At 47.6% G+C, this 26,414-nt stretch overlaps 1 protein-coding gene across 9 annotated transcripts in view; it reads left to right on the forward strand.

Moving 5' to 3' along the window:
• The window catches only part of strbp (spermatid perinuclear RNA binding protein), a 76,987-nt gene extending 55,133 nt beyond the window's left edge, over positions 1 to 21,854 (forward strand). The window contains exons 10-20 of one of the 9 annotated variants that reach the window (XR_009525377.1): positions 407 to 504; positions 1,634 to 1,739; positions 2,345 to 2,428; positions 3,735 to 3,943; positions 5,201 to 5,353; positions 5,862 to 5,996; positions 6,992 to 7,132; positions 8,119 to 8,302; positions 9,212 to 9,265; positions 15,899 to 16,108; positions 16,141 to 21,854. Coding sequence is in view for 8 of the 9 variants with exons in the window: in XM_060050242.1 (XP_059906225.1) it covers positions 407 to 504; positions 1,634 to 1,739; positions 2,345 to 2,428; positions 3,735 to 3,943; positions 5,201 to 5,353; positions 5,862 to 5,996; positions 6,992 to 7,132; positions 8,119 to 8,302; positions 9,212 to 9,265; positions 15,899 to 15,993 (1,259 nt within the window). In the remaining variant the exon portion in view is untranslated. Of the gene's footprint in view, positions 1 to 406; positions 505 to 1,633; positions 1,740 to 2,344; positions 2,429 to 3,734; positions 3,944 to 5,200; positions 5,354 to 5,861; positions 5,997 to 6,991; positions 7,133 to 8,118; positions 8,303 to 9,211; positions 9,266 to 12,941; positions 13,549 to 15,898 lie in introns of those variants that run through there. The other 8 variants (XM_060050246.1, XM_060050242.1, XM_060050247.1 and 5 more) reach the window with 8 other exon arrangements.
• Positions 21,855 to 26,414: the final 4,560 nt, after the last annotated feature.

Here is a 26,414-nt window from a genome sequence, read left to right on the forward strand (position 1 = left end):
CAGGTACACATCTGAAACACACACACACACTGCTACCAGGAACATATCCAAAACACACACACACACATACGACCTACTACAAGGTACACATACAACACACACGCACCCACTGCCTACTACCAGTTAAACATCCAAAACAAACACACACTGCCTACTACCATGTACACATCCCCAACACACATCTTGCTACCAGGTACACATCCAACACACACACATCCTGCTACCAGGTACACGTCCAAAGCACACATTATATTACCAGGTACACATCCAAAACACACACAGCAGTGTTAAAACACTCTGCGGAGGGGGAACCCCACTCCTCCTGAAACAGCTGGGCTGTGGCAAGGGATGACCACAGGGTCTGATTGTGCTCTGCTTCCCCCCCCCCCCCCCCCCCCCCCCCCAGGCGGTCCGGGACTACACGACCCGTGTGAGAAGGAGCCCGCCGATGCCCTGGCCCACATGACGGACCAGCAGGCCCAGGCCGTGACACACAGCGCCCAGGTAGCACCTCCAGACACCAAAACCAGCAACACACAACACAACACAACACACACGTACACGCGTACACGCTGACACACACACACGTACGCACAAACATACACACACACATAGACACAAACACACACGCACAGCAGGACTCTCTGGTTCTGCATCCTAATGATCGGTGTGGGAAACCATGGCCACTGTGACCCGCCATCCATCTCTCACTGATACCCTGGGGATCGTGTGAGTGTGTGAGTGTGCGCAGTTCTGGCTTGTGTGTGTTCACTGGCCTATATGTGTATGTGCACGGTTTTATGTGTGTGGGCGTTTGGGCCTGTGTGCCTGCACGATTGTGTGTGGGAATGTGTGTTGTGTGTGTGTGTGTGTGTGTGTGTGTGTGTGTGTGTGTGTGTGTGTGTATGTGCGCAAGCCCGTGTGTGCGGCTCCTCTGAGCTGCATGGCTCAGTAAATCCCGCCGTCCATTCCCTTTGAAGGCAGGCGGAGCGCGACTAGAATGTCAATGGGGATAATTGTATTGCGGCAGATCCATGGGAAGATGAGGCGAGGGAGCTGTGTTCAGCCAGTGACCTAACCCCCCCCCGCCGTATCAATATGGGGGAGTTCACCTTTCTAATTATCCCCACTTAAGTGTTCCCCCCCCCCCCCCCCCCCGCCCCGAAACAGAGGTAATGTGTTGCTGCTTCCTTATGGAAGCGTCGGCTGGAATGCGTCTGGGTTTATTCAGAGAGGAGCACGGTGTGTTGCGTCCCCGCTTTGACAGAGCCTCTTATAAGTGAGGGTTCTGTTGTGCTTTATTGACCACGTTTCAAGTGTCTGGAGCAACACAACCGAGGAGAGGAATACAGACCCCGGGTAAAAAAAACAACCCTGCTTCAGTGTATGACTGGTTTTAGAATGCCTTTCATTTTTGTTAAAACTGGAGAGAAGAGAACGTCATCCCTGACCGATTAAAATGTCCTCCTTCACAATGCATTGGGGGCGCATAGAGATACGCGTTATACTTGTGTTTAAGGTGGAGTCTGATCTCTCTGTGTGTGTGTGTGTGTGTGTGTGTGTGTGTGTGTGTGTGTGTGTGTGTGTGTGTGTGTGTGTGTGTGTGTGTGTGTGTGTGTGTGTCTCCCCACAGCATGCGCTGAGACTCATGGCCTTCGGACAGATCTACAAAGTGTTGGAGATGGACCCCCTTCCCTCAAGTAAACCATCCCAGAAATACCCTTGGTCTGACAAAGAAGGTGTATAGAGTTGTTTGGCTTCCTGTCTTGTCTGTCCAGGCTTCCTGTCTCCCTCTCTTTGCCCCTGTCCATCTGTACGTTGACCCGCCCCCCTCCCCTGTCTACCTTGACTGTCTACTTGACCTCTGACCCTGGCCGAGTTCCCCATCTGTTAATGTCTTTCTCTGGCCCGGCTCTTCCCCCTGTCTACTTAGCATTCTGACTGTCGGCTCTCCTCTTGGCCGCCTGCCGACTCACCTGCCTCCAGTCTGTGTGCAGCATTATACTCCATTCTCTGTCCCCGCGTCTCCTCGTGTTCCTCTGCATTCTCAACCCTAACACACTCCTCTGTCATCTGGAGCCCCCTTTTTTCTCTCTGTGTGCTTTTTCTAGCCGACATTCTGGCTGGCTGTTGACGTTGGACTCACCATTTCCCCCCCTCTCTCTCCCTCTCCCAACCCTCTCCCCTCTCACCCCCTCTCTCTCCTCTCTCTTATCTCTCCCCGATCTCTCTCTCTCCCTTCTCTCCCCTCTCTTTCTCTCCCCTCTCCCTCCCTTTCTCTCTACCCTCTTCCTCCCTTCTTTCACTCTCGCCCCTCTCTCCCTCCCCCATCTCCCCTATCTAGGTTCAGGTCTGAAGCGGCCATACGAGGATGGTGCGATGGAAGACAGAGACCTGATCAAGAAGATGAAGAGGAACCTGAGGAAAGGTAGAGGAACCGGGGGAGGAGGGGGAGAAAATAAGAAGGCTGAGATATTGTAAATCAAATCACGGATCCATTTGAAATTCACAATGCGATGAGATGGATTGGTGAAATGTGCCGGCATATTCACATTGATTTGTGAGTGTTGCCTCGTGATATTTCTTATGTGACAGCCATTTATTGAAAGTAGAAAGTCACCTAAAATCGTCAAAGTGTCTAGTTCAGGAAGATGCATGGGCTGTTTTAGCAGATGGTGATTAAATTCTCTCTGCTTCACGCAGAAAGGGTTGGAGTTATTAAGGGATGTGTGGAATGCACAGAAATGTATCTATATATTCATAGGGTTATATAAGGTGAATACAATATGTATTTGATATACATATGCAGCATGGGGGCAGCATAGTGTCATTTTAAAGGGGCTCAACACCCAGCCCAAAGGTTCAGGGTTCGATCCCCAATGCCTGAAGTCTACATACCTACAATCATACCTGCTCCTCCATGACGTTTTCCTAAAAAAAGTGTGCTGCCTTGAACACAAGTGTCGACTAAATGACTCTTTGGGCATACTGAGTAGCAGTATGCTAATAACTAAATGTTCTACTCTGTGACCTTATGGTGGACTGACTCAGGCGATGTCAACATGATCTAGAATCGAGCCTGTTATGAGTTGTTTCAGACGGACAGGTTTGTGTATTAAAGGCGTTATGAGGCTCATAATACAGGTAGCTCCAGTCTGGTGTCCCTGGGCGAGTCTCATTGTTCTTCTCTCTATCTCGCTCCTACGGGGGCTCCTCTCCTCATCCCCCCCGAGGCAGATCAATGCCATCGATCCCTCGTCTTTTAGTAAACCATCCACACTGCCGTCTGCCCCGCTCTTCCCCTGCTGGGAGGAGACGCGGCGAGCGCAAACGTTCTGGCGTTGACCAATCAGCGCAGTGATTGGTCAATGGCAAGCCAATAGAAACCGAGTGAGAGGAGGTTCTGGGCAAGGATGTTTTGGCCCCCGTTGACCTTAAAAGGGCCTCTCGTAGTCTTCCTATGAACGAGCGTAGTTCTTCTGACTGGGAACGTTATGCAGTTTGTCCGCCTGTGAACGTTCTCAGAGGAGTTTCAACTGCAATGTTGTGTCTCTGTTTGTGCACAAGCCGACCCAGTGAATGTCGTGCCATCTTTCAGCTGAGGGAGAGAAATTCCCTGATTTGCTAACCATTCCTACTGTGTTGAGAAAGAGTAGAATGGTTAAATATTTCTCCCCCTCCATCTCTCCCTCCATCCCTCTCCCTCCCCCCCCCCCCCGCCCTCCCCTCTTCAGTCCTGGACAGCAAGGCCGTAGAGTCCAACCAGCCCATGAACGCCCTGATGCGTCTGAACCAGATCCGGCCGGGGCTGCAGTACCGCCTGCTGTCCCAGTCGGGCCCGGTCCACGCGCCGCTCTTCACCATGTCGGTGGACCTGGACGGCACCGTGCACCAGGCCGCAGGCTCCTCCAAGAAGACCGCCAAGCTGCACGTCGCCGTCAAGGTAGTGTGGGTGTGGGTGGGTGGATGGCTGTGTGTGTGTGTGTGTGTGTGTTTGGCGGGAGTGTGTGGGGCTGGGGGTGTCGGGGAAGTATTTTCATATATGCCCTGTAAAGCCCATTAACTGTGATTAAGGGATAGGCTAATTACTTGACATTAAGTCTTAGTGGTAGGGGGAGTGTGTGTGTCTTTTACTCCCAGCCCAAGGGTTCTGGGTTTGATACCCCGGATGTCCGCAGCCTAACCTGTAGACGCCTCATAACTAAATCAGCTGAAAGAATTCACTGCTGAAACCAGTAGATGAATCTATAAATAATACTGTCACTTCATTCATTATATGCACTGCCCACCATTTTCTTTATCCATTTATTCAGATTTAATAAAATGAATAAAGATGGTTTGAATGTGTGTGTGTGTGTGTGTGTGTGTGTGTGTGTGTGCGCGTATGTTCGTGCATGAAGTGATGGAGGTGGGCAATGCCATGTAATCCCAAAACGCCTGTGAACAGAGGGGCTCACCGGAGCACAGAGCCAACATAATCCCCCCTCGCCCAATTCCTATAAAAGGCTTTCTCCCTTTCTCTTATTCTCTTTCTCTTATTCCACCTTTTATTTTCTCTCTCTGTCCCTCATTTCTGGGTTTCTTGCCTTTATCTCCCTGTCTTCCCTCTCTTTCTCTCTGTTTATCTCATTGACTCAAAATGTTCCCATCTTGAAGTGTCTGCTTCATTGGGCGTTACATATTCATCCTCTTAGGACCCAAGGCTCGGTCATCCCTGTCAAGCCCGGCTCTCGGCCGTTTACGTCGGCGGTCATTTAGCGTCCAGCGGTGGAGCCGGCCTCCCAGTGAGGCTGTGAACAATCAGACGATCGATGTCGGAGCAACTACTCTAACAAGCTCCGCACCGCCGGGTTTCCCCCCAAAACAACAGAGACACGAGTGTTGAGCAGCTGTACGACTTGGAAAGCAAGGCAAAAAACAAGGGAAACAAGGGTTACTATTGTTGTAATCAAGTACCTGACACAGGACTCGATGAGCGAAGGGCTGATTAATCAGGTTTTAAAGAGCCCCACACTCCTGAAACATAAGCTAACGTCAGAAGATGTGCGCACAGACGTGGTGCCGTAGCCGTGGGCCCTACATCGTACATCTGTCCATCTGTAGAGGCATACGGTCACCCCGGTGGCAGCCTCACGGAGCCCCAGAATAGGGCGTAAACACTAGCCAGGACGGCACTAAAACCGCTCCACCTCTCTCCCAGGTGCTGCAGGCCATGGGCTACCCCGCGGGCTTCGACTCGGACCTCGACCCCATGAGCTCGGACGAGAGGTCGGACGGCGAGGGCAAGAGCGAGACGGCGGCCAACGCCGGCAGCCACCCGACGCACTCCTCGGACAGCTCCAACACGCTGGAGGTGGGCGGCGCTCTATCCAGGATATCACGTCCAGAGCAGCAGAGACGCAAACGTTCCTGGGTCTTCTGAGCTTGTGACTCAAAACCACATACATTATCTGTGTTTTAAGACAGAGTTAACAGTCATTGGATTTGTGTTATTATTATTATTATTATTATTATTATTATTATGACATGCATTAGTGTATTTAATATATAACATACATGCTCTTGGTCATTCAGAAAAAAACGTAGGTGGAATGTAGTTTGATTCTTTGTGAGGTAATTGGTCTGTGCAGCCAAAAACCTGACCTAAACCCGCCAACGACACTGTAGGCTGGCCAAACTAGCTGAGCTTTTAGCTGAAATTGTTAAACTAAACAGTCTAGTGAAACATCCTAGCAGGCTAGTGAAACATCCTAGCAGGCTAGCTGAACACCCAAGTAGGCTAGCTGAACACCCAAGTAGGCTAGCTGAACACGCTAGTTTGCTAGCTCCATTTGGGTCCTGATGAGAGTGTTCCCCCGCAGGTGAGGACCCAGGGCCCCATCCTGACGGCCAGCGGGAAGAACCCCGTGATGGAGCTGAACGAGAAGAGACGCGGCCTGAAGTACGAGCTCATCTCAGAGAGCGGGGGCAGCCACGACAAGCGCTTTGTGATGGAGGTCAGAGGGCAGCGCACACACACACACACACACACACACACACACACACACACACACACACACACACACACACACACACACACACACACACACACACACACACACACACACACACACACTATCCACTATAAGAGCTTTGTGACGGAGGTCACAGTTCATCACACACACATTTCCAGAAGAGGCCCCCAGACGTGAACAAAGGCAGCCCGTTTAATAAAACTACAAATTGAAGGATATTAAAAAGCTATTACACACAAGACATATAACAGTCGCACACCAACACACCAATAAAAACGCACACACGTGCGGGCACACACACACACACGCACACACACACATAAGGCGAGGAGGCCTAAACAAAGGGCTAAACCAGAGGTCTGGGCGATCTGGTCTCTCGCTGGGAGCGGTGTGTCCTCCTCATCCACGCCTCACTGCTCTGTTGCTCTGCTGATTGATTAGACGGCCTGGCTGACAGTAGGGTGCCGCTAAACAAGCTGTCTTGTTCGTCCCGGCTGAGTGACTGACTGGCTAACGGGCTGGCTGGCTGGGCTGGGTGGGGCCGGCTGATCTCTGGTTGAATATCAAACGGAGAAGGTTCCAGAAGACCCCTGTATGTTTGTGTGTGTGGGTGTGGCGGTATTGAACGGAGCCGTCATGCAAAAATAATCAGCTCATCCTTTATGTCTGCGTGTTCAATAAAGAACGACAATTAGCGGGAGTAATTCAACACGCTAATCAGGAACGCGGCTCCTATTCACACTTGTTTTTTTTGGCTGGATGTACAATGTGTGGTTTGTTTGTTTGGTGTGCCATTAAGAATAGATTAGGCATATCACAAGATCAATAAAAGCCTCGCTGACGTGTGTGTGTGTGTGTGTGTGTGTGTGTGTGTGTGTGTGTGTGTGTGTGTGTGTGTGTGTGTGTGTGTGTGTGTGTGTGTGTGTGTGTGTGTGTGTGTGTGTGTGTGTGTGTGTGTGTGTGTGTGTGTGTCCCAGGTGGAGGTGGATGGGCAGAAGTTCCGCGGGGCGGGGCCCAACAAGAAAGTGGCTAAGGCGAGCGCTGCCTTGGCCGCCCTGGAGAAGCTCTTCTCCGGTCCCAACGCCGCCGCGAACAAGAAGAAAAAGCCCCTACCTCAGGTAGACCGTCACACACACACACACACACATACTCACAAGTGCATGCTATATCCTACTGTAACCACAGAGACCAACAACAACGTTTACCTAAACCAATTGAATAATTCATAGGAAAATGTTATCGTGATTGTTTTGTTGTTTTTCCCCCCCACATCGCGGAAAAAAATAAACTATGTGTTTCGACCTCGTAACAAAAAACCTGAATACGGATCACTCGGTATTCCCACTGATGCTTTGCTGCAGTGCAACAAACCAAATGAGTTTGAATGAATCATCCCGGTTGATTTATCACCCCGGCTCCACCGCTACGTCCACCATCCTCCATCTGGAGTACGGACTCACCCCCCCCCCCCCCCCCTTGAGTCGGGGGGGGTGGAAGAAAGAGTGGTTTCCTTTTGAGATCAGTTGCGGTTGGGGGGGGGGGGGTCTCATTCATTCATTCTCCCAGAGCAAACGCACAAATTGCTTCACTTAAGTCCTTCTTTTACAAACCACAGCTATATTCCTCCTGCAGCCTTTGGTTGTTTTTTTTAGCCAAGATGTGATCAATGGGTGATCAATGGCCCCTCTGTGTTTAACAAGTGGCCCAAAGCCGAGCCACTCCTGGTTATCTCCACACGTCGTCGGGCCACTCCGCCACTCCACTCCGTCGTTGATCAATGTGGGACCGGCCCCGTGGCACCGCCACGCGTGCGGCCCCTGTTTGACCCCGGACGCGCCGAGTGACAACACACACACGTGTCTTTGTTTGTGTTGGAGGTCCGAGACGCCTCGTGTGCCTCCCCCCCCCCCCCCCCCCCTGCAAATGTGTACACGCGTCTTTACCACGTGCCTGTGGGAGCCCTTTAAGCTGTGTTTATACAAGTGTCTCTCTCTCTCTCTCTCTCTTTCTCTTTCTCTGTGTCTGCGTGTGCCTTGATGTGTCTGCGTGTGTGTGTGTCTTGATTTGTGTGTGTGTGTGTCTTGATTTGTGTGTGTGTGTTTAGCAGACCAAAGGCGCGCTGGCGGCGGCCTCGGCGGTCGCGGCCCAGGTGGCGCGGGGCCGAGGGAGGACGGCGCTGGCGAGGGGGGCCTTCGTCAGCGCCGCCGCCGCGCCCGGATACGTCACGCCAGGTAGTCCGCCCGTCTGGACGGCCTCGGGCTGGAACCCCAATGCCCGCAGTCTACACAGTAGGAACCCCCCCTTCAGCAAGATGCCACTCTCACGCTGTGTGTGTGTGTGTGTGTGTGTGTGTGTGTGTGTGTGTGTGTGTGTGTGTGTGTGTGTGTGTGTGTGTGTGTGTGTGTGTGTGTGTGTGTGTGTGTGTGTGTGTGTGTGTGTGTGTGTGTGTGTGTGTGTGTAAAAGTATGTTTAATCATTAAAGGGCTCATGTCATGCCACCAGGTGTGGGTGTGATTAGGTGGTACAAGCCGTTTGGCACAGGGAAGGAATGATTTTCATAGTTGCATCACAAGTGGGCATGTCCACCTTGATGTACGCTGGATAGATCAGTCTACCAGCCTACCAAGTGCACTGTAGCAAATCGTTCATATACCGGGAGGGGCACACCCACTTGTGAAATCATTCCTTCCCTGTGGCAAACGGCTTGTACCAGCTAATCACACCCACACCTGGTGGCATGACAGGAGCCCTTTAAAGCACCGGGCCGATGGAAGGAGTTTGTGTGTATACCTTGTGTGGGTGTGAGCACGCCATGTATGTGTTGTGCAAAGGTTTGCTGTATATTCCTGTGTTCATGAGAATGCTGCACACACATACGCACACTTCCAATTCTTTTTCTGACGTGAAACCTACAATTACACATTAATGACACACATTAAGGATGTGTGTGTTAGTCTACTCTCTTTTTGATGGTGATGACGGCGTCAGCTAAACATGTAAATAAACAGATTAAAAGTATGAGACGCATTGAAGCAGGGAGCCGAATTTCGACTCGATTTCGCAATGTCATTTAATCCAAAGGAAACCTGCGTTTGTCTGACTGTGAGGCTGAGCCCACCCACAATAGAGCGGATCTCCCCCTCTGTGTGGCCAGCCACATTGTGTTCCTGAAGCCTCTCTCCGTCTCCCGTTAACAGGCTTTGGCGCGCCGTACGGCTACACTCCTGCTGCTGCTGCAGCTCCCGCCTATGGTGAGCTAACACACCGCTAACACACACAATATGGTCCGTCTCTCCGTCTCTCTCCGTCTCCGTGTCTCTGTCCTCGCCTCTTTCTGTCTCTCCTTTCTCTGTCTGTCTCTGTTTGTCTCTCTCTCTGCCTCTTTCCCTCTCGGTCTCTCTTTAATCTCTGTGTCTCTGTTTCTGTCACTCTCTGTCATCCCTACCTCTCCCTCCCTGCTCTGTGATTGCTGTCCTCAGCCCCACATTGCACTCCTAACCCGCGCTGGAGGGGGAGAGCTGAACCACACGAACCACGCGGTTCAGTGTGGAGATTAAAACATCCACACGACCCTGTGTTGCTGTCTCGGGGCAAAGCGGTCTAATTGTTCATTAGGCCCAACCACATCGTTAGCTTCCTTCCCTCCTATTGGTCGTCATAACCGCTTCATTAATTTTGTCTTGCTTCTTCTTCATGTCTTTCACCTCCTTTAACTATGCTGTTTCCGGCCCTTCACATCTCCTTCTAATGTCTCCGTCTAATTGGGTCTCTTGTTTAAGCCAATCAACGCGGGATAACGAAACCTGGGTGGGTTTCATCAGAGGCGGGTCTTGCGTTACTTGTGCTCATTATTCCTTCAATCACCTACATCCGCTGGTGGATCATGTTTCTCTGCGATCGCCGCACTGACCCCCGGCGGCACTGCGACTAACTCCTGCTCCGACTGCAGAAATAGAAGGGAGATCCCCCAGATACTGTAGAATCGAGTTGAGGACGCCTGCTGCAGTCCTGCTGCATTACAGGATATTAGGGGCGGGACAAAAGGTTGGAAGGATGGGATTTGATTGGCCACCACCGCCTTAGGCACTCACAGCCTGGATCCCTTCAGAATCACGGACACAATGACCAAGAAGTTACTTTAGAGGAAATGCGCTAACAAAGTACATCCCATGAGCTCCATCTATATAACCTCCATACCTCTCCAGCAGTAGGGGTTGCTTTTAACGCGGCCGCCCTGGTACAAGCATTGCTTGCTTGCTTCAGTAAACGTTGCCAGGCCCGCTTGTGTCTTGGACGGTGGTCTAAGAGTCGATAGAGGAGATGCGTGTCGCTGGTACTGCAGGGTGTCTGGGTGGTGCCTCGCTCTCACCCGGCTCTCCCTGATCCTTAAGGGGGCGAGGCGCTCCACAAGGCCGGCCCTGTGCGCAGCCCCCGGGGTAATTGGGTGTGTGCGGAGTGGAGGCGTACGTCAGCCCGGGCGTTGTGAGCAATTGCCCGTAGCTGACAGCCAGGTCCCTGTGCGCTCGGCACTCGCCGACACAACGCAGCGTGTTGTGACTCCAGCGGCCTTCAGGTCGAAGTCAGTGTGTTGTCCGACACACACTTCACCTCCCCTTAACAGACGTAGCCCTGTTTGACGTGTGTGTCTGTGTGTTTGGGGTGGTTGTGCTTGGGTGTGGGGGTGTGAGGTAGTGTGACGGTGTGTGTGCGCGTGACTCGTGGAGGCCCGTGTCCCACGACCACAGAGGTTGTGAATGGCTCCAATGTGCCCGGAGAGGTGATAATGAGCCCCGGGACTCATGCTGAGCAGCCCCCCCCCCCCCCGGGAGCCCTCTGGTGGGCTGGAGGAGCAGCTCAGGGTCCAGTGGTGGAGGAGGTGGAGGAGCGGCTCAGGGTCTAGTGGTGGAGGAGGTGGAGGAGGTGGAGGAGGTGGAGGAGCGGCTCAGGGTCTAGTGGTGGAGGAGGTGGAGGAGCGGCTCAGGGTCTAGTGGTGGAGGAGGTGGAGGAGGTGGAGGAGCGGCTCAGGGTCTAGTGGTGGAGGAGGTGGAGGAGCGGCTCAGGGTCCAGTGGTGGAGGAGCTGGAGGAGATGGAGGAGCGGCTCAGGGTCTAGTGGTGGAGGAGGTGGAGGAGCGGCTCAGGGTCCAGTGGTGGAGGAGCTGGAGGAGATGGAGGAGCGGCTCAGGGTCTAGTGGTGGAGGAGATGGAGGAGGTGGAGGAGCGGCTCAGGGTCCAGTGGTGGAGGAGGTGGAGGAGATGGAGGAGGTGGAGGAGCTGCTCAGGGTCTAGTGGTGGAGGAGGTGGAGGAGGTGGAGGAGCGGCTCAGGGTCTAGTGGTGGAGGAGATGGAGGAGGTGGAGGAGCTGCTCAGGGTCTAGTGGTGGAGGAGGTGGAGGAGGTGGAGGAGCGGCTCAGGGTCTAGTGGTGGAGGAGGTGGAGGAGGTGGAGGAGCTGCTCAGTGTGTTTAGAGGTGGAGGAGATGCTCAGTGTGGTTAGAGGTGGAGGAGATGCTCAGTGTGGTTAGAGGTGGAGATGCAACTCTATGTTTAAAGGTGGTGGAGGAGGTGGGGTAGGTGCTGCGCTATAGGGGGTGCAGAGGGTCATCAGTGTCAATTCAGTCCAGGAGCGGGTGGAGGTGGCGGGGGTTCTTCAGCCCGGTCGGAGGAGGTAGAGGTGTGGAGTTGTAGCGTTGGTTCTCTCGGTCCCACCTCTCAGAAGGGGGGCTGCTCTGACATAAAGCTGCTGTTATTCCGGTGGCTTTAAAGACTCAATGAGGCCCATTCAGCATTTCGTCGAACGACTTCACAGCTTCAGCGTTATTATTTTAGATTAAGATACGGCAAATAACTGCGCTGACCCCGTGTTGAACAGAGCTCTTGTTCTTGATGTTTGACGGTGGAAAATAGTTTTTTTTTGGTCGCGCTATATTGTCGCCAACACAACGGCAAACCTTTAACCCTGAAAGATGCTCCGTGTTACTTTTCACCTACAAGCCTGACTTTGGTTCCAAATTGCTTTTTCTCTTTCTATTCCTCCACACACCAAATATATTTAGACCCAGGGGAGTCTAAATATCCAGGGGAGATTGGAGACGTGGGCGGCTTGTATTAATCGACCCTCATAACTCATAATAAAGTGAAAAACTTTGGTCTTTGAGCAACATGTGGTGACCTTGTTGAGTGAACCTCACGCTTGGCACACATGCAGAATATAATCCAGGAATAAATGGGACTGGAGTTGGTGTATGGTACTCAACATGAGGGCCTCGCTGCTGCTTTCTGTCTCTGGAGACCCACTTTAACACGTCCGGAGCCGACCGGGCCCCTTATACAGCTGACTGGGGGGGGGCCCCCGGTTAACACTTCTCTCTAATCGTTTCACCACCTTTTAATACAACCTCCTCCTGTCCCTACTTGTCCAACTTTGAGTCTCAAAAACACACTCTCTCACACACTCTCAGACATGCACTCTCTCACACTCACACTCGCAAACCTATCACGCACACACACAAACGTAAACAGCCTCACACACACAATCTCCACTCTCACACACACAATCACACGCACTATCAAAAACATCCCACACACACACACACACACACACACACACACACACACACACACACACACACACACACACACACACACACACACACACACACACACACACACACACACACACACACACACAACACTCCCCTATCACACACACACACACACACACACACACACACACACACACACACACACACACACACACACACACACACACACACACACACACACACACACACAACACTCCCCTATCACACACATACCCTATCACTCACACTGTTGGTGGAGTGTAAATTGTGGAGGAGGAGCCTGCCAGGTCATGTGATGCAGGTGGACTCACACACTAGCGCTGTGCTCTTCTCATGTCTCCCTCCAGGTTTGCCCAAGAGAATGCTTCTGTTACCGGTCATGAAAATGCCCGCCTACCCCTACCCCGCCCACTACCACTTCTTTTAGCGCCCGGGGGGAGGGTGGGAGGGAGGGACACACTGATCCACAAACCAAACGCACCTAGACCTGTTTTGTTTTTCTAGTCTCAATGTTATTTTTCCTACGATTTCTATGGGGGACGTTTGAGTCAAACTTTAGCAAACGATTTGTAAAAGTGGTTTTAAGTACTTTTTTCTTTTGTTCTATGTTCTGTTTTTATTTTTTTTATTTCCAAAAACTTCTGATTGAGAAAAAAATACTGCAGGTTTAACTTTTTAAGATAAAAAAACTTGAAGGATTTGTACTGTGAATTGTTACCTCATTCTGTGAGTCTAAATTATAAATATATATTTGAACTTTTTGTTTATTTGTTGGGCTTATTCTTCGTTGGGAAGAGGTTAGCCCTGAGAAACGACACATGCATACATACAAACATACACACACACCAACACACACACCCTTGTACAAATCTGTGTGAGTTGTGTGAAGAATGTATAGGTTTAAATGACACAATGTGGAAAAAAATAAATAAAGTATCTCTTATAAAACGGTAACACTGCCTGGTGTGTATATGCCCTCACTTGGTAACAAATACGACTGGACCACTGCTTTGGTTTCAAAATAATTTTCCTGTCACTCTTTAGTGGAGAAGGGCAGGCCGGTTTGTTCTACTCTCTCCTGTAGAGAAGTCAACATGTACGAAGGTACCGAGTCCGTCTGTCCGTCCGTCCCCCCTCCCTTGTGTTGTAATAAAAACACAATGACCTCAGGAAGGAGCACTCCAGGAAAGAGCTGGAACATTCCACTTCCTCTCCACTGCCATTGCTTTATCGTAGTGGCCTTTTTTTCCGTCTGCTGCGTTGGATTCAGAGAATCCATCTGTGGATCATATTCCCCCAATGATCTTCTACTTTGAGCGTCAATGTTTTAAGGGCACAACATGACAAGCCATACCATTTAGAACGGGTAATACTTGACCATATGGGAAGGTTAATTAATATTGCTTAATGCAGTACTGTAGTACAGTAGTAATGCAGGCTAATGAGCACTAGTGTATAGCATTAGTATAGGATTTCGGTTTTCTCCCTGTTCAATAAACTATTTATTAATGCCTTTGTTTGCATCAACAGCATTTGTAACTGTTAATTAACTGTCATTTAATGCTTATTACTGCATTAAATTATTTAAAATGAATGGTTAATTAATGTACCCTTATTGTACAGAGTAACGTTTGGAAGTTATGAACAGGTACAGCCAATATCCTGCATTGTTGCAAAGATGAAAACTATTATTCCATATTAAAAACATAATGAATGAGAAATGCAATTATTTCCTGCTAGTTTCAAGTGATGAGATTGAATACAGAACCAACAGTTTTTTTTCCGTAATATCCAAATGACCCTTTAACTAAGACAAATGAAAGGTTGAGAAATAATCACAAAAAAAACAACACATACTGGTCAACACAAAGCATTATTCATAGTTCAAAGGTGAGCGCTGTGGCCAATCAGGAGTACCAAGGTTCCTGCTGACGTCTCCATGGTTACGGCTATGAGGCTCACCCATTGGTTTGTTGGGGACTGAGTTATCCAATGGTTGGTTAAGATCCATCATATTCCATTAATAAATGTATGTATGTGTGTGTGTGTGTGTGTGTGTGTGTGACCTTACAGCTGTTACTCATCATTTGTTTGCCTTTTTTTTTTTTTTTTTTCCTCATACTATATTTCAGTCACAAATAGTTTGAATGATTTAAGAATCTTGGTGCCAATGCTGTTGTACAGAGTATTTAAACCAAATCTTTCAGATGAGATGTTAGACCTAGAGACTGGACCCTAAAGATCCTATGACACTCATCACTGGAGTAGGGGGCTAACCCCGGTGTCCCACTCATCACTGGAGTAGGGGGCTAACCCCGGTGTCCCACTCATCACTACAGTAGGGGGCTAACCCCGGTGTCCCACTCATCACTAGAGTAGGGGGCTAACCCCGGTGTCTGTCTCACTCATCACTAGAGTAAGGGGCTAACCCCGGTGTAAGACTCATCACTGGAGTAGGGGGCTAACCCCGGTGTCTGTCTCACTCATCACTAGAGCAGGGGGCTAACCCCGGTGTCTGTACCACTCATCACTGGAGTAGGGGGCTAACCCCGGTGTCTCACTCATCACTAGAGCAGGGGGCTAACCCCGGTGTCTCACTCATCACTAGAGCAGGGGGCTAACCCCGGTGTCTCACTCATCACTAGAGCAGGGGGCTAACCCCGGTGTCTGTAGCAGGGGGCTAACCCCGGTGTCCTGTCCCTTGTACTAACATGGCCCCCTAACCCTCCCCTTGTCTCCAAGTCTCTCATTACGTTCCTCACCTCTGGGCTGTGAGGGCCAGGGTGGGGTGAGCATTGTGATGCATACTGGCAACCAAGCCTCACCCGGCGGGTGCTACGCCAGTCTGAACTCTGGCCAGAATGCGACAGTAGGGTGACAGCCCCCAACAATTGCCCCAAAAAATGATTCACGATAAGAAAAGTAGTAAATATGTTCAAGAAATATCTGACAAGAGGAGTACAGCCGGAAATTGCCTTTGAGCAGTTCTTATGGTTGACGCATTAACGCCCCAAATAACAACCACAGTCAAATGTCGTCTGCAGGCTACTGACTGGAGCAGTTTCACATGGCCATACAATTATTTATAGATGACCATCTTCAACTCGAATAACTTCTGATTCCTCTGTCTTTCTCTGCCTTATCTGGTTGTCTCTCTCTCTGCCCATTTTTCTCTCTCTGTCTCTCTCTCTGTATTTTCTGCCCGTCTCTTTGTTCGTCTCTCTCTCTGCCTTTGTTTGTCTCTCTCTCTCTCTCTCTCTCTCTCTCTCTCTCTCTCTCTCTCTCTCTCTCTCTCTGGCTCCAGGTGGTCTTTTCATTGACAACCCCTTCTACCAGCCGCGGACCCTCGCCCCCTTCATCATCCACCTGGGACCCCAGGACCTCTTCTCTGACTTCTAGAGGCACTGGGAAATGATGCTGCTGCTACTCCCAGCGGATGACTCTCTCTCTCTCTCTCTCTCTCTCTCTCTCTCTCTCTCTCTCTCTCTCTCTCTCTCTCTCTCTCTCTCTCTCTGTCTCTCTCTCTGTGTCTGTCTCTGTCTCTAGCTCTCTCTCTGGCCATGGCAACAGGACCGCTGCTCAATGCCATCCTCCTGTTTTCCCTTTCTCTTTTTTTGGGGGGCATCTGGCTGAAGAGTCACGGAGATCCAGACGGTCTGGCTTTATTTAGTTCAGTCCGCTGGCAGAGGCTCTGCCGCAGCCAGAGTCTGTCTGACCTGCCCGCCGACACGCCCCCTCTCCTCTCCTCGCCTCCTCTCCTTCCTTCCTTCCTGGTCTGGACGAAAAGCCGCTAGACGAGGAGGAGCAGGAGGAAGAGGAGGAGGAAGAGGAGATGGACTCGATAGGAGTGAAAAAAAATAAAAAAGCAATAGTTTGGATTTTATGACACGAATGTTCAGCTGCATCTATTTAAACTGGGCTGAACCCTTTGTTGGGTGTTATATTATATAAACATAGTATAATATATTATAGCAATACACGTGAAAACTCTTGTCTGCTTGGAGCTTACTTACTTGAGATGATGATGATGATGATGATGATGCTGATGAAGATGTGAATGTCCGACAGCGTTTTCCAACACGACAGCAGCATTGCAATAGCTCATATTGATTGTATGTGTGTGTACGTGTGGCTGTAACATGACATGATATATACAATTATATTGTATGGTGTATGTTTCTATAACAATGTGTCGATGATGATGTTCCTTTTATTGTTATAATGTATTTATGTAAATATGCCATCAAATATAATTGGTATAAATTATTTTAGAAGTAAGTGAAATGTAACTAATATCACAGTATAGCGAAAAATATTTCTTCCAATTTTATATACACTGAGCAATGGAATTCTAGTCCTAGGAGATGCAATATTATCTTTCATATTATTATGATATGAGTGTTGTTCTAGTATAGTGACGCTTCCTTCCTTCCTTCCTTCCTTTCCTCGCTCCACTTCCTCCTTTACTCCATATCTCCTTTCCTGTGTCTTTGATATCTTCTGAGCCCTTTGTAAGTGTCCTCTCTCTCCAGCCCGGAGCCTTTTCTGACCATCCAGAACCAGAGGTGCTCAACTTTTGAACCCACCAAGCCCCTCTCACGTCTCTCTCTTATCTCACCCCCCCCCCCCTCTCTCTCTCTCTCTCTCGGAAAGCACATTTTCTATCGCCTCCTTACTGGCAGGGAATGATGTGACACTTTGTAGTGTGTGTGTTTGTGTGTGTGTGTGTGTGTGTGTGTGTGTATACACTATGATATATATCTTCTGTTCACCAAAACAAATCTCATCTCAACCTCATCTCCCATCCTGCTCCGCATTTTTCGGCGGGAACCAAAAGCACAGTTGTTGTTTGTGAGGTTTCTTTGAATTGTATGTTGCTGGTTTGTTGGTTTGTTTTTGTTTTTCACTCTTGTTTTCAACCCCCTGGTTCCCTTTCCCCCTCAGCGGGAAGTCTGTTTGTACAACATGGCTGCTGTGTTTGCCTCTGACTATGCTGGAAGTTAATGCTAATGTTAGCGAACAGCAGAGACAAACTACAGGACGCTACGGTGTCTACTTAGAACCGGGATATACAACACCGTTATTTACCAGCTTTTTCCCCCTTTCTGTGTATTTTAACAGCCACAGGAATTGTATACGTAACTAAATAGGGTAGGATTATCCGCTGAGGTTATCAGCAACGTTATGACTGCCCGACAGAGCACAAAAACTGGACTTGTACAATGGCTTAAACTGCGTATCTCTTGCCCCAGCATAATCCGTCCAACGCGATTCTCTAGACACATTTTATTGTAGGAAAATGTTTAAATAAAGAAGTAGGCGTAGTGTTTGACCTTTTGTTAATAGGCTATACCTTCTCATTGTTAACATATTGTTGGGTTTGTTCCGTGACCGCGTTTGTTCAGCGTAGTGATGATGTCGTGGGATGCCACCATTGTTTTTGTTTTGTTACGTTTTTTTAACAGTTGCTTCAAAGGAGAAGGCCTGCTATAGCGTCACTGTACTTCTTGCGATGTGTGCAGAGATACAGTGAGATACAGTGTCTGTCTCGTATTCATGTCAGCATCTAGAACTGAAGAGCCAGTACTGTCATTGAGCAATCCCTTTTTTTATTACAGTGCATCACAGGAAAATTTTTACAGGGTGTCTCGGATCATATGGCAATATTAAATGTCGAGCTATGAAAGTTGGAGATTTGCTTTTCCTTTTTTGAGATTGTGTTGGAGGCAATGTCCGCAATGTGTAAATGCACATCAAGCCTACTGTACACACCCAAATGTGTGTGTGAGTGTACATTGTCGGCATACACATACTCAGCCTTTTTTATGTGTGTTCATTACTTTTTAACAGCGTTGTCAAGGTTTTGCCCGTCTTAAACCACTTGGATTATTTTGGGAAACCTCACAGAACGGCCTTTAATGGCGATTTGTTATTGTCTATTAACAGAGAGAAAATCACAATGTGCTGCAGAAGGTTTTGCATTTTCCTCTCGTCATCCCACTTGATTCAGTGGCTAATCCCTGGTGCTTCTGAACAAGAACGTCCGAATCGAGCAAAGAAAATAGGAAATCTCACAGTTGCGGATGAAAGATTTTAAATAATTGTGTGTTGCAGGGATTGCCCCAACTGCTGTGCCCCAACTCCACAGCAGAATTTGCTAGTTTCCTGGGTTATTAAAATACAGATGTGTTTTTTTGTATCCTTTCTCTTTCTCTCACTCTCTAATTTTGTACAATTCCTCTATCTCTCTATCCCTTTCTCTCTCCCTACCTACCTGTCTGTCTGTCTGTCTGTCTGTCTGTCTGTCTGTCTGTCTGTCTGTCTGTCTGTCTGTCTGTCTGTCTGTCTGTCTGTCTGTCTCTCTCTCTCTCTCTCTCTCTCTCTCTCTCTCTCTCTCTCTCTCTCTCTCTCTCTCTCTCTCTCTCTCTCTCTCATGCCTTGGAGAGCTGCCTTTTGACCCTGTACTCTCCAGTAAGGATTGGAGAATCCATTAGAGACACAACATCTGGCCTGAGAGGGTGTGTGTGTGTGTGTGTGGACGGTAGTGCCGCATAATGATCATTACTATTTCTTATGGCTGCTCCGATTCCACCTCTCTTGGTAACCTTAGCAGGTTAGCTGGGTGGATGAGAAGAACGCTCATATTTACATATATATATATGTGTGTAAATATTTATAGGCATATGTATATATTTATATGTACAATGCATATGTATATAAATATATGTACACACATACTTGCATAGTTCAACGTACAATGTACTCCAACATTGCTAATAGATATGAAAGTGAGACATTTACAGATGATATGATTTATGCCCACTACATACGCTTTTTTAATTTTGAAAGCATCTCTATACTCCAGCCAACCACCAGCCAGTAAACCATTACAGAAGTACTGCTACCAATAGGAACACGTGAACACTGAATAATTTTTTATTTATTAAATAATGCCTGCATGGTTCTGAGTAGCGAAGGGAAATTGTTAAAGAAAAAAAATAGAATGGGGGAATTCTAAGCTTGTAAGCTCGCAATTATATGACACATGAAAACTATTATTCCGGCAGAAGGCATGGCGTTTGATGTCCTTCAAGCTAAAGTCTCTTGACCACGACAATAAGGAATTAAAGCCTTCATCTGTGTTTTTAAATAGATTGGAGAAAAGTAGATGCTTTTACTGTAAACCAAGGATTGCAGGGGCTGCGCTGAATTATCATTGTACTCTTCTGTATTCCTTTTTCCTCCTTACTTTCTAAGCATTTTGCGATGAATAGCTTTTGGCTGAGGGCTGGGGATGCTAGACTTGTACCAGCTGGTTGGCTCATTTCAGGAGAGCCGCTGTTTGTACACAACGGTTTTGGGAGCAAGGAGCATTTTGCCTCCTTGGTGCTGCCGCTGAACCCTACTGAGATGTCTGTAGCAACGGACCCTTTTCTACTGATAAAGCCCATACCGTGGACAGACACGGAGTCACGTCCTGAGCTGCCGCAAGCATGTATGAAGAACAATGTACTGCTTCACACTGTATATACGTTATAATATAAAATACTATTTAAGGAAGAAGCACAAAGCAAACACAGAGAAGCAATACTGAGACAGAACCTTCTCAGGGGTTACCTGACACCACACACACGCGAGCACACAAACAAACACACACACACACACACACACTCACGCACACACTCACACAGACGATCCAACCAGAACCTTCCCTTGCACCTATCGTAGTAGCATAGCACTTTGGCACAGCGTAAAAGTCACCATGCTATGTTTTCATCAACACATGATTGTAACGATCTCGTCACATGGTTTGTGTTTAATAACATTCAGTGGGATTTGACTGCAAGATGCGTCTCCCATCACAACTGAGAACCCTGGTGCCTAGCAACTGAGTCTTCTGTAGCAGTCTCACCTTCACTCTCCACATGCTACTGTTTTGGCTAGAATCACAAGAGGTAGATGTTTATATTCTGTGTTTAATAAGGAGAGCGAAACACTGCACTGCAGATCTATGGTCAAGATTACTGAAATGGGGACGTCTATCCAAATCGACTATTGTGAGTGTGTCTGAAAGATGTTTCAGCAGCCGTGTTTGGATTTAAGTGGTCTGCTGTTGTTGTTTTGATTGGCGTATCGGTTCCTCCTCAATGTCAACGATAACCCAAAGACAAAATGGCCGACCTTTGTTGCACAGATGTGACATTCCCTTGTTGCTGCCAGCCCAACCGAAAATAGTCATTAAAGTATTACCAATAATAAGTAATTCACTGTTGTAAGGTTATATTTATACTATTATATTATCCTCTGAACTAAATGTTCATTTATTTCTCGAACAAATTGGAACTTGAAGGGCCTGGAACGGTGTATCAGGGTGTGAATCTCTCTCTTTAATAAGTCTTGTTCCCAGGGACAGCGGGAGAGAGAGAGAAAGAGAGAGTGGGTCATCCAAGTCGCTTAGGTCTGGTGGGAGAGAGCACCGAGTTGCAGAAAGCTTGGGTAGCCATTTTGAAGCTTTGCAGAGCGGCAGAAATAGATCTGGGATCAGGTTTCAGCTGCGGAGGCAAAGTTTATCAGACGAACTGCTGAACAGATCATTTTGTGTGTGTGTGTGTGTGTGTGTGTGTGTGTGTGTGTGTGTGTGTGTGTGTGTGTGTGTGTGTGTGTGTGTGTGTGTGTGTGTGTGTGTGTGTGTGTGTGTGTGTGTGGGTTGGGTTGGGTTGGGTTGGGTGCGCGATTCAGATTTTGCTGGCTGGCACAAATGTGGTCCATTTCTATCTGTATGGAAATGGAGACGGTCTCCCGTCGATACAGGGCACGCGCACGCTGGTCACGCACACGTCAAGGTACGGTTTCATCGGGGGAATCGATCAGTGTCTCTGGTTCATCCGGCATTGGTTCACCCAGTCCTCTGATATCCTCTGATAAGTGACTACAGTGTTTTGGTTTTGAATGTACACTATTGTTCTAGTGATTTTAGAGTAGAATGTATTTACTCATAGAGTAAACTGGCTTTTTTTGTGAAAGACACATATAAAGAATATATATATGAATACATGCATATATACATCTATATCTACTTGTTTGTATGTGAATCTTTTATTTTTTTTGCTGCCCTGGCAAGAACATTTTATGTTTATTTTTTACTTTGACTGTTCTCCCAAGTGATGTCTTAAGAGTGCTTTGGATTTCTGTGTTTCATTTTGTTTGTATATAAATAAAGTTATTTATTTTGATTTTACTCAAAATGAGTTTCAACCAGAGTCAGGTTTTCGTGTGCTCATTCATATGCGATATTGGACTTAAAACTGATCAATGACATGAATATCCATGAAGTTATTTCATTCAGATAGCGGTGCTGTAGGTCATGACAGATTACAGAGAAATCGTTATTATTAAAACTGAGGCAGATGAGACAAATTTGAGAATGGTCATTTTAACTATCTGTAATATTTATTATTATTAAAAATAATTCACGGTGGTATTGCTTCATGGTTTGTCCCAGTTATTGGCTTTATCGCTCTGCTTGACAAGTGTCAAATAAAACAAGGAAAGGAGGATTGACATCGTTCTCCTGAGAATGATTTTGTTCAAACAAAGTTTCATTTGGTTTCAAAGTGGCAATCTCTAAGATCTGAAATGATGTTCATTTTAATAAAAGTATCTTCAGGTTCTGCCGAACGAGGTAACACAATGGGGGTTCCGCCTGCGGCCCACTGATCAAAGCTCTTGCATTTTCAGTGTTATGAACGTTACAATCTGGGGGTCGCGGGCGACATCCTCGCAATGCATTCAAATCACAGGCCGCGCAATCAGCCGAGCGGTTTCCATTTCTCAGTGGTGTTTGTTGGGGGCACAATTCCTCTCACTAGTTTGCATTGTTGACCCACAATGCACTCTACCTCTTTTCAGACCAGTACACTGGAAAATCAAACATAACCCATGAAAACAGATGGAGAATGGAAATGTTATTCACATTAATTCTATACCCAGGCTCACAATCTAGATAACAAGCTGGGGTGCCAAACAAACCCAAATAGGCCTGGAGAAGCAAATGGTTTAGCTGGGTGGCGTGTCAGTCACTTTTATCGGGGTCAGCGCTGCTTCTGGTTGACTCAGAGTATCATGTGACATCTCCAACAGTCAACACCAGCCCCCTGAGCTCCCCGGCCTTTCATCCACCTGCCAGGACCTCTGCACCATGTGTGCGTGTCATCTCGCAAGTCCTGGAAGCAACCGGGAGAAACGCAGGAAGGCGAGGGAGAAAGCGTGGAGAGGGGAGACGTCGAGAAAAGGGAAGGGGGAGGGGAGGGGAGGGGGGGGAGGGGGGGGAGGGCGATGACAGTTGCTCCTAACAAATTAGTCCCGCTCCGCGAATCTCATCAGTTCGCTTCCAATCCGTCCGTCCACTTATGGAAGCCGTCACATACTTGAACAGCTCTCACTTTACACGGGAACTGTTGTTTGCTTTAGCTTTATATATATATATATATATATATATCTCCATGTACGACTCAGTCCCATGTGGTTGTCTAATTCTAATTTCTAAATCAGTGTGAGATTACCGTTTGAAATGAAAGCATGCTTTGGTTCATATTGAATCATTTTGATGAGTAGCATCAGAATCAAAAGAGAATAAAGACACCAACACAACTTAAGACTTAGAAGGCTGTTAATAATTGACAGCGTAGCCTTTGGTGGCAGTGTTTGTGATGAAGGTAAACAGAACTCGATCGCCTCACTATCTCCTATTCCTGTCCAATCTTCTCACTGGATCGGTCTGGATCAGCGTTACTGTATCCAGCCTGACAAATCCACTCTGTAGAGACTCTTTCCTCCTCCATATCCGAGAGAACCAGCCTGGAGACAGGAAGCAGATTGTAGAGACGTTGGCTCGGAATTAAATATGTGATTTATGTTTGCCTACGTACACTTAGATTGTGATTATGTAAATAAGGTGTTGGATTCCCCTTTTCTCCCTTTACAACCAATAACCACACTTTTTTTGTAAGATGACAAAAAAAATATATTGCGCATGAAAGTACATATTGGTGTGACTACAAGTATTCTCTGAATTGGTCCAAATGGTTGTAACATTTGCAGAAACATGCGCATAGCCACTGAATGATTCATGGGACTTGAGAGTGGAAAGGTAGATTAAGAAAAATGAAAACAAATATAACTATAAATTAAACTACGATACAGGTTGACTGACTACTACGTCTCAAACACCACCTGTTAAACGGTAACATCATTCACACAATCCGGCCACAACATCCTATAACGCAAACCCATGTCCGCAGCCATAACTCAACCACATGATCCCTCTCCATCTCCCCACAAACCAACCTAAAGCCTCCCCTCCAGGTTATCAGGGGTCTCATACATCAGCACCATGGCTGGAATATCATCTCCGCAGCACAACTGTCACTAAGACCAGGCGGGGGCAGCTGAGTGTGCTCCTAGCAGGAACTAAACGGTATAAACTAGATAAGAGGCCATGAAAGCAGACTCCCTCTCCATAATGTAATACCAGCAGCATACATCACTTAAAGAGCTGCTAATTAGCACTGGCACTGCAGACTAAAACACGGCGAACAAAGCTTGGACCGATTCACAGCTAAGTGGGCCTACAGTAGATAAAAGTGGCAGTGCATTCTGGCACCGTAGACATCCAAAGCCAGATATAATGGAGCCTCATGCACACCATCTGTGTTAATGTGAGGATAAATGTATGCACTAAGTGAGACTCCTGATTTGAACTCCTGTTACCTCACGGGTATATATATCATAGCTTAATTCACATGTGCATAGTACTGACAGTATTTGCATTTGCTATTGCTCAAAAATGCTGTCAGTTCTATATTGAGCCAGTGACTAATGACAGACACAAAAAACGGTGTGTATGATGCACATTCACAAGGACAGGAGGAGGGAGGGGGTATCTCTGAGCTCAGGTTCACCCTGGACCTCATATCGGTGACCCGCAAGGCCGCCCGCTGACCAAATAACATCCTCACGTCAGCATTTCCTTGCAACGCAGGCAAATGCCCCCCCTGAGTCTGTAGCTGTCTGCTGGTCGTATTTATAGCGGCGGATGGGGAGCGCCAGAAGAAACAGGGTTGGCGTGGAAGGCAGAACTCTTGGATTGCGTAATGCTGGTGCTCGTTACCGCCAGTTCCTGACGTGTAACGGGTTTCCAACATCTCCATTTCAGTCATCGCCCGAGGTGTTCATTTTATGGGAGTTGTAAACGCTCCAAATGATATAACAATGTCGCCTCGGACACACACACACACACACTCGTCGCTCATGCAGGGCTGCCAACTCTCACGCGCTGAGCGTGAGTGTCACTCAAACGACCTTCACGCGCGCTCACGCCACACCTCCTATTTATCGCTCAAATTACTCGCTATTTCGCTTGTACGTGGATTTTTTTTTAATAATATACCCTCGTAGGCTATATAATCATACGATGCTCCTTTAAATCTGACCGCGACCTTAATACACAGACAGAGTAATACAGCGCACTGAGCTCGGCCACCACGCACACCGTATGAGCTGCTGTCATGCTATCTACACTTAAAAAGAAAGTGAAGTTGCGCGTCTACATTGTGATTTACGGTAAAGCACTTGAGCGCCGACAGGCTTGAAGTCTTCATGGTGCAATCGAGAAAAATGAAAAATCGAATCAAATAGTTTCTACAAACTATTTTGCTTCAACATGTCCCCAGGAACCAGGTGAATCAGAAGTCTTTGAAATTTAGATATGAATTCCTGCATTGTTTTGTTAGAGTCTAAGTGGTTCAGTGGTAAGTCCTGCTGATTAAGATACCAGGGTTCTACTGATGATGGATGTTTTTTAAACAAAAAATCATTGTGTGACTATAATGTAAAGTATTACTTCCAGTCATCAACTAATCTCCAGTTCTGTGACACAGTGGAGAGATCACTATCAGCATGGACATTAAAGAGTTTTTTATACATAACAATGTTGTGTGAATGTATAGTGTCAAATCTACAGATTCAGGGGTTGTACATGAGCATATTCTTCCCTTCCCCAATCCTCACCTCATTTTATTTCTGTCTTGGATCAACAGTAGAAAAACGGGGGCAACTTTGGAGGGAATCATCTCTACTGCTTCTCATTCCTCTCTTGCTCCTTTCTTTGTATTACTCTCTCTCTCTCTCTCTCTCTCTCTCTCTCTCTCTCTCTCTCTCTCTCTCTCTCTCTCTCTCTCTCTCGCTGGCTCTGTCTCTCTCCCTTTTTCTCCGAAGATGACGACAATGAAGAGAAAGGGTTGGAAGGAACCTCAATCAGTACCTCTACTGAGGTCACAGTCCCCCCTGGTGCAACATATCCTTTGGAATAACATGATTGGCCCAGTGGAATGCAACGGACCTGAGCCGGATTAGCTAACCGCTGTTTGTTGATCCTGGTTACCACAGAGAATCTCGTTGTGACCCCATGGATATACTGCGAGTTAGTAAGTGGATGTCACACACACACACACACACACACAAATATTTATATATATAATACAAACAAACACACAGACCTGTGTGTGTGTGTGTGTGTGTGTGTGTGTGTGTGTGTGTGTGTGTGTGTGTGTGTGTGTGTGTGTGTGTGTGTGTGTGTGTGTGTGTGTGTGTGTGTGTGTGTAAGAGCAAAGTATCTCCATCCGGAAAACCACTATTTGCTGGAAAATAAAATTGTATATATATTTTTTTAAACTAGCCTATATAGAAATACATGCATATTCAGGCTGAATTTCAAAGCTAATTATTTATAAATACAGCAGTTAAATCAGCACAGATGTTAC

Source organism: Gadus macrocephalus, chromosome 4 (assembly GCF_031168955.1).
Source record: "Gadus macrocephalus chromosome 4, ASM3116895v1".
NCBI lineage: Eukaryota > Metazoa > Chordata > Actinopteri > Gadiformes > Gadidae > Gadus > Gadus macrocephalus.